Source organism: Sturnira hondurensis, unplaced genomic scaffold (assembly GCF_014824575.4).
Source record: "Sturnira hondurensis isolate 20B ecotype Veracruz unplaced genomic scaffold, ASM1482457v3 Scaffold0004136, whole genome shotgun sequence".
Lineage (NCBI taxonomy): Eukaryota > Metazoa > Chordata > Mammalia > Chiroptera > Phyllostomidae > Sturnira > Sturnira hondurensis.
The window spans coordinates 13,631,898-13,645,103 of NW_028076767.1; the positions used below are offsets into that span (position 1 = coordinate 13,631,898).

The 13,206-nt window shown below is 37.0% G+C and overlaps 1 protein-coding gene across 1 annotated transcript in view; it reads left to right on the forward strand.

Moving 5' to 3' along the window:
- The window catches only part of STAT4 (signal transducer and activator of transcription 4), a 99,239-nt gene that overhangs the window by 62,251 nt on the left and 23,782 nt on the right, over positions 1-13,206 (forward strand). The window contains exons 7-13 of the mRNA XM_037043741.1: positions 3,107-3,192; positions 4,636-4,787; positions 6,283-6,441; positions 7,358-7,450; positions 11,980-12,039; positions 12,343-12,360; positions 12,448-12,541. Coding sequence (XP_036899636.1) covers positions 3,107-3,192; positions 4,636-4,787; positions 6,283-6,441; positions 7,358-7,450; positions 11,980-12,039; positions 12,343-12,360; positions 12,448-12,541 — 662 coding nt within the window. The remainder of the gene's footprint in view (positions 1-3,106; positions 3,193-4,635; positions 4,788-6,282; positions 6,442-7,357; positions 7,451-11,979; positions 12,040-12,342; positions 12,361-12,447; positions 12,542-13,206) is intronic.

Consider the following 13,206-nt stretch of genomic DNA (forward strand, 5'->3'; position numbering starts at 1 on the left):
ACATGACTAAGGCTTCTTCCTTACTGACAGACTCGATGAATTCATCTACTTCTCTGAGTTTTTGGGGTTTTTTTTGAAGGAAGGGTTCAGGAGAAGAGCATTTATTTTGCTTCCTCCTTTTCTGTGTGTGTGTGTGTATTTTTTTTTTTTAACAAACCCAATTCCAAGTACACGATTAAGCTGTTGAGAAAGCATTGCTACTTTGGCATGCAGCTCTGAAAACTAAGTACATTTTCCTATAGAAGTAAAATATCATTATCACAATTAAAAAGAATAATAATACTTGCTAATATGATCAAGAAATTAGTAATATCATCCCTAGGTGAGGTTTTTAAATATAATTTTTAAATTATAAAGTAGATGCCCTGGCTGGTATAGCTCAGTGGATTGAGCACGGACCTGTGAACCAAAGGATTGCGGTTCGATTCCCAGTCAGGGCACATGCCTGGGTTGCGGGCCAGTTCCCAGCAGGGGACACATGAAGGGCAACCACACATTGATGTTTCTCTCCCTCTCTCCTTCCCTTACCCTCTAAGGATAAATAAATTAAATTAAAAAAATAAAAATAAAAAAATTATAAAGTAGAAATGTGACCCACTGTAGGAAATTTGTAAAATAAACAAAAACAGTGAAATATTAAAAATCACACAAAATTCCACTGTCTACAGATAAACACTGTCAAAATGGTAGAATATTTCCTTTTAATTTTTTCTAAATGTTTAAATACGTATTTATTTGCAAAATATTGAGATGATCTTGTATACAGTTTTGTAATTGCATTTTAAAGTTTTAAATTTAAATTTAAAGTTTTAAATTCCTTTATATCATAAAAAAATCTCCAAAAGATCATTTCAATAATTATATAAATGTCAAAATGTAAAGATACTGATTTATTTGACTATCTCTTTATGGTTAAACATTTCAGTTGTTTACAGTTAGGTGGGTTTTTTTTTTAGAAACGGAAGAAGTTTAATTTTTTGCATGTGGCGGAACCTAATCTACAAAGCAAACAAGCATGCAAAATATAACCAGAAACATTGAAATAAAGAACAAACTGACAGTAACCAGAGGGGAGGGGGGAGAGGGTTAATGGAGGGAAATAGGGGAGGGCCCATCAAAGAACATGTATAAAGGACACATGGACAAAGCCAAAAGGGGTAGGTTTAAGGGAAGGAAGTGGGGATGGGTGGGGCAGGGTCCATGGTGGGGTGGAAATGGAGACAACTGTACTTGAACAACAATAATTTAAAAATTTTAAATAAAAGAAATGGAAGGAAGAATGAGAGTTTGATAGATTCAAGATTTATAAGTAATAGTGGATCTTTTAAATAAAGTGTGTTGCAATTAGTGGGACAATTGGAGAAATTCTAATTAGGTCTAGATTAGTTAATAGGGATTGTATCAATATTAATTTACTGGCTTTGATAATTGTACTATGCTTATGTAAGACAGTGGAAGCTGAATGAAGGATATATGGCAACTCCATTATTTTTGTAGCTTTTTAAAATTCTAAAATTATTTTTAAATAAATTAAAAACAAGTTGGATATAATCTTTCACTTAAAGAATCATCTTTAACTGCCGAAAGATTAATTTAAAATGTATCTGGAAGGCAGTATGGATGACTGTGTTCAACTGCTCACCTTTTTGTCTAAGATTTAAAAGAGAGGATATTAGGAAACTTGTTTTTCCTGGAATAGCTGAGGAGTGACATGTTCTTCTGGCGTCTTCAGGATGTCTTAATTTCTATGAAGTGTTATTTAAAATGTTTATAATTGTTTGTATGTATTATAGAATTTTTTTCTCAGAAGAAGTGACACAAATGTAGTTTCATCAGGTTATCAAAGGGGTCCACAATGCTTAAACAATTTAGAACAACTGCAAATTTTATCAAGCATTACAGTTCATTGAAAGCAGCCTTGTGGCAAATTTCATATGCAAACTATCAATTTTGAAAATTAGAATATAACAAAATACATCAAACAATAAAGTTACTTTGAACTTAATATACTGCAGTTAGAGCTAATTTAATTTCTTTCAGTGCTCCATGAGCATTATGAAGGGTAAAAATAATCATTTTATCACTTAAATCAAGTATTTATTTTGTTGGCTATAAGTGAAATAAAATGAAAGATGCCTGGAAAACAAGTTCTATTCTTGCTAGTGAAGATGGGAAAGTATTAGCTAAGGAAATTTTGAGTTGATAAAATGGTATATAAGCAAGATTCTGCTGCAGGTGAGGATTTAGGAGCTAGTGAGTTTGTGAATTAAAGCAACCTGAAATGACTTCCTGCACATCAGTGCCAATTTATAGAGAAATTTGGTACAATGTTGTTCTGGTGCCCCTTTTTCAGTTACACAAGTCAGATCAGCATTCCCAACATTTACTTTTCATAGACATGAGTGGTTATAGAAATTGTCACTTGCTATATCCCAATAAAGCTTAATGTTTAAATTAAATAATACAATTTTTATTGTACATCTCCCATTAAAGAGGATAAATCATTTTTTTCTTCAGCCAGAGATCCTTTTTTAAGATTTGCAACTCTTTCCCACTTTTAGTTTTACTGTGAAGGTAACCTATTTTGCAAAGAAAAAGGAAAAGCAAAGGCTTTAGTCTTTGTTATTAGTTCACAAGAGCAAGTAGGTAAAACCCTAACTCCACCAGGCAATTTCCTGTAACTACTGGGTATAAGGTAGAGCATCAGGAGGAGTTAAATATGATTTATTTAATCATGGGCACAAAGAGAGGTCCCTTTCTTTCCTACTTAAGCCAGGCAACCTGGATTATTATCCAATGTAGAGGTCTCTCATTGTAATAAGGAATCCATTGCAAAAACCTTTTTAAATCTTCTCTCTCCCCACCCCAAAAGAAACATGGTATGAAGAATAGTCTTCTCTCAGGGTCTGTAAAATAGAGAGCTCCTCTCTGGAACACTTGGATATAATCCTTCTGGCAAAAAGAACAGACTTACTACCAAGTTCATCTCTCGTGACACTATTTGGGCCCTTGCATTTCAAGAGGGTGGGCTGCAGCCAACTTGGTTTTCAGGATGGAGAGCTTTGTCTTGGAGAGGACTCTAAATCTGATCTCTTTTCCTTGGTAGACCAGGGTGACAAGAACAATGCCCTAATGAGTCAAGAAGTTTTGACTCTACAAGAAATGCTCAACAGCCTTGACTTCAAGAGAAAGGTTAGTAAAGAACTTTAACTTGGCCTTTCACCTATTTTCCTATAGCTAGTTCTACCAAAAAGAATCAAGCTCTTGGGTTTTATTTCTTCCATTTATGGTGAATGAACAAATGATCATGTTTCTAGGAAGAGTCCACATTGTTTGCCATGCTTCTGAGTTTACAAAGCTGGCACTCTCTAGAGTCTGTTTATCTTCCTTATGTGGTACATTTATTGTAGCTACCATTAATGTCAAGGTAATCATTTCACCCAATTTTTATTTGCCACTATTTCACACATAACTCTTTTAGTTGCTGTACTTAATATGCTGAGATGGATTCTACTCCATATGTATAATTAAAATATTCCTCGAAGATTACCAAAATTTTGGGGGAAAAATAAGTGTTCTAGTGTCTATGCTAAAAAAATGGCATTTTGTTAAGCAATCTCCTAGATTTTAGGATAGTTTATTGACAACTGAATTTTTCAATCTAACCTTCTCCCGAGGAAAGGAAGAATTTTTTCCTGGCTCAATGAAATATTTTAAAAGAGGGGAAACATCTCTATTTTATTTTCTATCTCTCCTGGAAATTCAATGCGACTGAAATTTAACCAGTCACTGATAAATCAATACTTTATTTCTAAATGTTCAGCTCCATTTTTATGCAGGAATTTGTGTGAGGACAAATAAATATAAAATTTATTTTACCCTAAGTTATAAACTTAAACAAGTTTATATATCAGACTTTAAACAAGCAGATCATTAATCTAAGAAAAACTTAATGTTTTATGCATAATAAATGTACACTATGTTTTATGCATGTTATCTTATTCAACTTTAGGAATAAGATTTTAAGGAGAGAAGGAATCTTGGAAATTATTTAGCCTATTCATCTGATCGCATAGATTCCAGCAAAGTTAAATCCAAATTCACATAGTTTGTGGCAAAACCAGGGTAGGAATTCACATCTTCTAATTCCTGGACCTTTAACAATTATGTGTCTCCACTATGCCTCCCAAAACCCAGATAAAGTACTAATAAAAACTAATACAGAAAGACTCAAATTTTAGTCGCTAAATTTTTAAATAAATACATAAACACATTTATAAGAATATAAATTCAACTTACAGGTATCTTTTTAAAAAGCAGATATATGGCTTTATGACTGCAAGATTCAATATCCTCACAGGAGTTATAAATTCAATGATAGTATGAGAATATTTTGAGATATTAAGAGGATATTAACTGTGACCATGCTTTTCTCTTCATCATTTGATTACAACAACTTAATTTTCGAAAAGGCAGTGGTATGGCAAATAGAACATGGTATTTGGTAAAATATCTGGTCGAAATTTTAAGCACGCCTTTATCTCCTAGGCCAGACCAATTGTTTTATAGGTTCAGTTATAAGTGACTCAGATTGTGTCTCCTACAAATCTTTTCAGTAGTCATCTCTGTTTTTAGGAAGCCCTCAGTAAGATGACACAAATAGTAAATGAAACAGACTTGTTAATGACTAGTATGCTAATAGAAGAGCTCCAAGACTGGAAGAGGCGGCAGCAAGTTGCCTGCATCGGCGGTCCACTCCATAATGGGCTCGACCAGCTCCAGAACTGGTAAAACCATTGACTTCAGTTTCTAGTGAAAACCACAGGAAGTACAGAACTTCAAAGCCAGAGAACGCAGACTTAGACTAGAATGTTAATTCCTTAAGCTCATTAACGGTTTATTAGCAGGAGGGAAGTCTATAGTTGAAAACAAATAGATATAATTGTACACATGTTCTTTTATTCTTTTGGAGAGAAAAAGAAAGCCTCTATAGAGAGCTATACAATGCATAAGGCCCTGGCTGGTGTGGCTCAGTGGAAGGAGTGCCTGACTGCAAAACTAAAATGCATAAGAATTGCTTAATTTTCTTATATACCAGTCTTAAAAGACATGAATTTTTGAAGCCAGCAATAAATATACTTACTTTAAAAACATAAGAAACAGTAGCTTCAAAAGCTTGAAAAGATGTCTCAGTTTTTAAAGGTGTATCTTAAGATGTCAGAATTAAACATTGGTCTGTGTTTTCAACAAAGCAATTTATTTTTGTATCTAAATGAAAAATCTCAAAGGGCTAATACAACATGGCATCTGCTGTCTAAGTATGCACACACACGATCATATTTAGAGCCAATCCTTTGTATTAGAAAAAAATGTTGATGGGTTTTCCCCCTCATCAATGCACAAATAAAACTATCTGATTGAAAGGAAAATTTGAGAATATAATTTAAACAAAAAAACTATTGATTTTCCTTAAGGAGAAACATTGTTTCTCTAACCTTACTGTACTCTGTTGTTATGAAAACAAGATAAACAACAAAGGGAGCAATAAAATGATGCTCATACCAAATTCAGTGTTGGGGGGAGGTGGGGGTTGACAGTTCTTTCCACAGTGTTACGTGGGCAATAAACTTTTTAGTTGGAAGAGCTGCTATCAAGACCAAATGGACTTACCAAGTCTGTCGAGACATTCTGCCTCCTCTATAATTGGAGACCCTTCCGGTCTCCAACATTTACATCTCCCCTTCCTTAGACTTTCGGTCCAACCTCGCACTTGCATTTCTGAGCTGAGATCACCACACAGTGAGGAAAACTCCTAGCAGATACCTGTCTCCAGAGATGTCCATTGATAAGTCCTAGCCTAATACCTAGGGTTATAAAAAACATGTTTGTTTTATATTTTTTTCTTTAGGATTTTTACCCATAACATTCTTCCTACTATGTATTTTTAAAGTTTAAAATTTTCTCTTTCTTTGTTCTTCAGTGAGTGCCAAATTCTCAACATCTATATGTTTGACAGACTTCTCTATGTTAAACAAAGGATATTTAAAAGGGATTTTTCTGTAACTAAAGGTATAAATTAGAAAACATTCAAAATATTTAACATTGTGTCATGCATCTCAGAGAAAAATGGATTAAGGAAAAGATAATGAACTGTCACTAATCTTTAATGGAATTCAGTGATTAATTTAGTTTAATATTTTAATATTGGCTACATATAGTGAATAGTTAAAATGGTAGACTAAGTGAAAAAACTATATGTGATTTTCATTTGCTGTTTAACAGCTTCACACTATTGGCAGAAAGTCTGTTCCAACTCAAAAGACAATTGGAAAAATTAGAGGAGCAATCTACCAAAATGACATATGAAGGTGATCCCATCCCTGTGCAAAGACCACACCTGCTAGAAAGAGTCACCTTCTTGATCTACAACCTTTTTAAGAAGTAAGTGTTATCACCCTGGCCGCTGTGGCTCAGTGAATTGAGTGCCAGCCTGCAAACCAAAGGGTCACTGGTTCGATTCCCAGTCAGGTCACATGCTTGGTTTGCAGGCCAGGTCCCCAGTTGGGGGTGTGCAAAAGGCACCCACACATTGATGTTTCTCTCCCTCTCTTTCTCCCTGCCTTCTCCTCTCTTTAAAAAATAAATAAATAAAATCTTTAAAAAATAAGTGTTATCTATTTAAATGTCTCATGGCAGCTTCATGGTTATAGGAACACCCTAACTGGAGTTTTGGTGCTAAGGTGAGGAGTGGTAGGGAACTAAACAAGGAGCTTCAGGGTAAACTGAATTAAAGCTCCAGAGAGTTCCAGAAACATTTCTCCTCTTTACTATTATTCATCCATATTTCCCCCATCAACTGACTGAGTTTTCCATGAGCCAAGCACATCACCCACCTAAAGTTCATTTTTCAACACTTGGAAGAGAAGATTTCAAGGATTTTTTAAGTACATATCTAAGAAATGAAGGGCAGAGAACATGTTTATGTTTATATAAAGAAAAAAATTCTGGTATGTACCAGAAATCCTAATATCTAGTTCAAAAATGTCATAAAATTAACTTTGTATTTTATGTTTAGTATAATAAAAATAGACAGGAACTTTTATTCTTGACTCTGTTATAACAATTAAGAATTAATTACTATTGTTACTTAGAGGCAATCTTTAAACATTTTCCCATCCCCTGGCAATTATTAATAAGAAGTCTTTGGAAATATCTGGGTTTTAATGGGGGGTTGGCTGTCTTCTAAATGTAGGGAGTTTGGTCCTTGTAAGGGGACAGCATCCTGTTCCTCTGTGGTTTTTAGCCTGTCGATATTTTCAGTATTTGCAAGTGACATGCTTACTTCCTTTTACTCTAGTTCATTTGTGGTTGAACGACAGCCATGCATGCCAACCCACCCCCAGAGGCCGATGGTACTTAAAACTCTCATTCAGTTCACGGTAAAGCTAAGGTAGGCAGAATGTTTTCTACCATTTCATGGGTTTATGGAGCCAAAGCCACTCTGTGATTTAGACTAATTTCTCTTATTGTGCCTTTCCTTCAATTATTCTTTATTGAATGCCTCCTGCTTGCCCACCGCTAAACTGTGGGAAATACAGAAATCTTAAGATGAGGGTCTCTGTTGGCAGAGTATGACAATGAAGATGAGTGCATAAAGGATTTAGGATGAAAGCATGAATCACACAAGATTGGGCATCATGGAATTATATGCTGAAAAGATTGACTTGAGGGAAGGCTGCAGAGACTAGAGAATGCCTTGTGGTCACTGTGAGGAAGGACCTTGAGGGAACAGCAGAAGCAAAGGAAAGCAGGATTGCAAGAGAATAAGACTAAGGAGATAATGACTTCCAGGGTCTTTTTCACAAGCACGTGGAGCAAGGAAGATACACTGGAGACTTCCCTGGTCAGGGAAGGCTTCAAATAGCCTAAGCAGGAAATACAGTGGCACATTCTTCCCCTGTGATTACCCAGCAACTAGCTTATTAGATTTACCATATACCTGATCTAAAAACATAGGACTTTTGTGTCATTGTTGCTTTGTCTATGTATTTGATCATTTCCATTAGCATCAACAACCAAAATATGTAGTTTTCCATAATGACTCTTAAAATAATGAGTTTGAGGTTGAACTTTCCAAGATTTTCATCCTGCTTCAACGCCCAGGGCCCCAGAGTTTTAAATTGTGAATCATTAGTTCACCCCAGGAAAGTTGATGGTGATTTAGGGGTTCCATGATAGGGTCCCTAATCACATTCCACTATTGGAATTCCACTTTTATTTTGTTTTTTTATTGAGTTTTAATCTTTCTTTTTAAAAATATATTTTATTGATTGTGCCATTATAGTTGTCCTAATTTCTTCCCTTTGCCCCGCACCCAGTACCCCCATTTCCTCTAGCAATCCTCCCTGCCCTAGTTCATGTTCATGGGTCATGCATATAAGTTCTTAGACTACCCCATTACCTATACTGTTCTTAACATCCCCCTGTCTATTTTGTACCTATAAATTTGTATTTCTTGATCCTTGCACCTTCCCCCCATACTCCCTCTTCCTCCTCCCAACTGATAACCCTCCAAATGATCTTCATATTTATGATTCTGTTCCTGTTCTGCTTAGTTTGTTATTTGGAGTCAATTATTGATAGTTGTGAATTTATTGCCATTTTAATGTTCATTGTTTTGATCTTCTTCTTTTTCTTATATAATTTATCTTAGCATTTTATATGATTATAATGGCTTGGTGATGATGAACTCCTTTAGTTTTATGTTGTCTGGGAACACTTTATCTGTCCTTCAATTCTAAATTATAGCTTTGCTGGGTAGAGTAATCCAGGTTGAAGGTCCTTGCTTTTTATCACTTTGAATACTTCTTTGCCAGTTCCTTCTTGCCAGCAAAGTTTCTTTTGAGAAATTAGCTGAGAGTCTGATGGAAACTCCTTTGTAAGTAACTATCAGCTTCTCTCTTGCAGCTTTTAAGATTCTCTTTTTGTCTTTAACCTTTGGCATTTTAATTATGATGTGTCTTGGTATGATCCTCCTTGGAACTCTCTGTGCTTCCTGCACTTATATCTCTATTTCCTCCACCAAATTAGGGAAGTTTTCTTTCATTATTTTTTCAAATCATTTTTCAATTTCTTGCTCTTTCTCTTCTCCTGGCACCCCTATGTTGGTACCCCTATGTTGGTACCTTTCAAGATATCTCAGAGGTTCCTAAGCCTAACCTTGTTTTTTTTTTTTAAATTCTTTTTCTTCCTTGTTCCTTCTGATTGAATACTTTTTGCTTCCTTGTATTACAAATTGTTGATGTGATTCTCAGCTTCATCCCCTTCACTGTTAGTTCCCTGTAGATTTTTATCTCGCTCAACGCAACCTTCATTTCTACCTGCAACTTTTGTATGCTGCTGAAGTATTCAGTGAGTTCCTGGTGCATCCTGATAAACAGTATTTTGAACTGTGTATCTGATAGGTTGCTTCTTTCCATTTCATTTATTTCTTTTTCTGGAATTTTGTTCTGTTCTCTCATTTGGGCCATATTCCTTTGTCTCCTCATTTTGGCAGCCTCCTTGTGTTTGTTTCTTTGTGTGTTAGGTAGAGCTGCTTTGAATCCCTGTCTTAGTAGTGTGGCCTATTATAGAAAAGCTCACCTGTTAAGGGACTTCCGCCAAGATGGAGGCATAGGTGGAAACACTGTGCCTTCTCCCACAACCAAGTTTGAATACAACAAAGGTTTGGAGAACAAAGACACAACCAAAGAACAGAAAATTGAATTATATGGAAGTCCGACAACTAACCATTCAACCGGGATGGTAAGAGGGGCGGAGCCAGCAGCGAGCAGGGTCGGGCAGGACAGGTCCTCCAACCTAGGTGCGCAAGTGGCCCGGACCCAGTTGGGGTGCGGGGCAGACTGACCGTGGTCGCACATTCGCGCACAGTGAGACGGACCACGCAGGCCCCAGGGGGCGAGGGCTGACAGCGGTGGCACACTCACGTGCAGTGGGACAAAACGCATGGGCCCGGTGACGGTGGCAGCTGCCGCACCTGTGGGGGCCGCGGCGGGAAATGGCAGACGGGACGCCATTGCTCCTCTTTGACTCCGCCCCCACATACAGCTTCACAACCCAGCAACTGAGTTGCCCAGCTGTGGTGAATACCTAGGGCTCCGATCCTGCTATGGAACAGGCACGAACAGCCCAAAAGATGGCGGAAGAAGAACTCAAAATCCCAGAGCAAAAAACTCTAAGCGACCAAGAGATTGCCAGCCTCTCAGAAGCACAGTTCAAGACACTGTTTATCATCATGCTCACAGAACTGGTTGATTATAGTCACAAATTAGAGGAACATATGAAGGCTAAACTAATTGAAATGAAGGGAGATGCACAGGAAACCAATAGTGATGGAAAGGAAACTGGGACTCAGATCAATGGAATGGACCAGAAGGAAGAACGAAACATCCCACCAGAAAGGAATGAAGAAATGAGACTTCAAAAAAATGAGGAGAGGCTTAGGAACCTCCAGGACATCTTTAAACGTTCCAACATCCGGATTATAGGGGTACCAGAAGGGGGAAAGAAACAGCCACGAGTGGAAAACTTATTTGAACAAATAATAAAGGAGAACTTCCCCAGTCTGGCAAAGGAAATAGACTTCCAGGAAATCCAGGAAGCTCAGAGAGTGCCAAAGAAGTTGGACCCAAGAAGGAACACACCAAGGCACATCATAATTACATTAGCCAAGACTAAAATGAAGGAGAGAATCCTAGAAGCAGCAAGGGATAAGGGGACAGTCACCTACAAAGGAGTACCCATCAGACTGTCAGCGGATTTCTCAAAAGAGACCTTACAGGCAAGAAGGGGCTGGAAAGAAGTATTCCAAGTCATGAAATCCAAAGACCTACAGCCAAGATTGCTTTATCCAGCAAAGCTTTCATTTAGAATGGAAGGACAGATAAAGTGCTTCTCAGATAAGGTCAAGTTCAAGGAGTTCATCATCACCAAGCCCTTATTATATGAAATGTTAAAGGGACTTATATAAGAAAAAGAAGATGAAAAATATGAACAGTGAAAGGACAGCAAACTCACAGTTATTAACAACCACACCTAAAACAAAAGCAAACCAAGAGGACAGCTAGATCAGGAGAGGAACCATAGAAATGAAGAACACATGGAGGGTTAGCAACAGGGGAGTGGGAGGAAGAGAAGTGGAGAGAAGGTACAGAAAATAGCATAGATGGTAGGTAGAAAATAGATAGGGGGGAGGGCAAGAATAGTAGGGGACATACAGAATCTAAAGAACTTGAGACAAGTGTTTATAAACTAAGGGGGGGAGAATGGTGGGGGAGGGAGTGTGCGGGTGGAGGGGAATGAAGGGGGAATAGAACAACTGTAATGGTATAATCAATAAAATATATTAAAAATTAAAAAAAAAGAAAAGCTCACCTGTTAAGTTGTGTGGGGTAGAGCATTAGGTAACCGCCAGGGTGGGGCAACCCATGTCACTGCTCTATTGCCCTTCCAGCTGTTGCTTTGGTGCTGAATCCCAGATCATGTGGGTCTGTAAGAGTCCTAAGTCCATTGTGGGCCCTTTAAGAGGAGTCTTTTGAGAATCCCAGTTTCTTCTTCTGCTCCAGTCCCCACTGGTTTTTATAGCCACAAGTTATGGGGACTTATCTTCCTGGTGCTGGAATCCTGGGCTGGGTGGTCTGATCTAAGGCTGGGATCCTTTTTTCCCAAGGTATCCCTCCCAATTTTCATCCTCCACATGTGGATGTGGGACCTCTTGTTCCCATCTCTGCATCTCTACCCCTCCTACCAGTTTGGAAAAATGTGGCTTCTTTAAATTCTTGGTTGTCAGATTTCCACATAGCTCAATTTTATGACAGTTCTGCATGATATTTGTTTTGTAGTCCAGTTGTATTTTTTGCTATAGTTGTGCAAGAAGGTAAGGCATATTGACCAGGAGTCTGATTCTTTATGTCTTTCCAGACTACTGATAAAATTGCCAGAACTAAACTATCAGGTAAAAGTCAAAGCATCAATTGACAAGTAAGTATCTAATTTAATTTTGAAACATAAAAATGTAAGACTTTAAAAAAAGAATTGTCCTTATTTTATTGAATAATTTCAAACTTTTAAATTTACTTCTCTAACATTACATATCAATGTGCCTTGGATATTTGACTTTGAAGTTCGAACATTCAACCAAACTTCAAGGAAGATCTATTTTTAATATTTTACTATAAAGTCTTTAAAGGTTTATAACATTATCCTCTGAGTCTAAAGTATCACAGAAAGTTTCTACTAGGTCTATTAAATGGCTTATTTTAAAGAATCTTCTTGGTTTTACAGGAATGTTTCAACTCTAAGGTAAGACACTTACTTTAGAACTTTGTTGCTGTTCTCATAAATATAATTTACCTATGATCATGTAAATAGCTAAGATTTCCTCTCTAGTAATCGAAGATTTGTCCTTTGTGGAACTCATGTCAAAGCCATGTCCATCGAAGAATCTTCCAATGGGAGTCTCTCAGTGGAGTTTCGACATTTGGTGAGTAAATTTACACAGTAAAATTGTACAAGCTCTCTTTTCAGATCAGACAGATTTTTACTAACAGGCCCTGTAACTCAATATAAGTTGTTTCCTAGTGTTTCTTGTGTGAGATTAAGGGACATATTCAGAAATAAAACATGCCCTTGTTGAAGAACTTAATGTTGTAGAAGGAACACTGAAGCTAAACTCAGAAGGTCTGAGGTCTTAATAAAGGTGAAGTAGTACCTGAATATATATAGTAATTGATCCATAGATTTTGGTGGTAATGACAGAAGTAATTCATCTTATAATGGATAGACATTCCTGGGTTCACTTTTTAAATCTTCTTAAGAAATGATATCCAGTAACCAGTCTGGCTAGACACTTTCATTTTAGGAGAATTAATTTGGAGGGAAATAGGATGTTCCTTGTATGACAATTGCACCGTGTGGCTTGGCATGTCTAGAAAGCTTCTGACCCAGCCTCATCCTGTTGCTTCTTGTTTTTACCACTTCCTCTTAACCTAGAGTTCTCTTCTTGCTTTCTTTCTAATTCTTTGCGTAGTTCTTAGATTCCCAAAGACCCTACTGCTTTTCTCGCCAGAAACATGTTACTCATCTGGTTTGTTAACATTTAGGAAGTATCTCACCTGAATGTTGGAATACCCCTGAAACAGCCTCAAA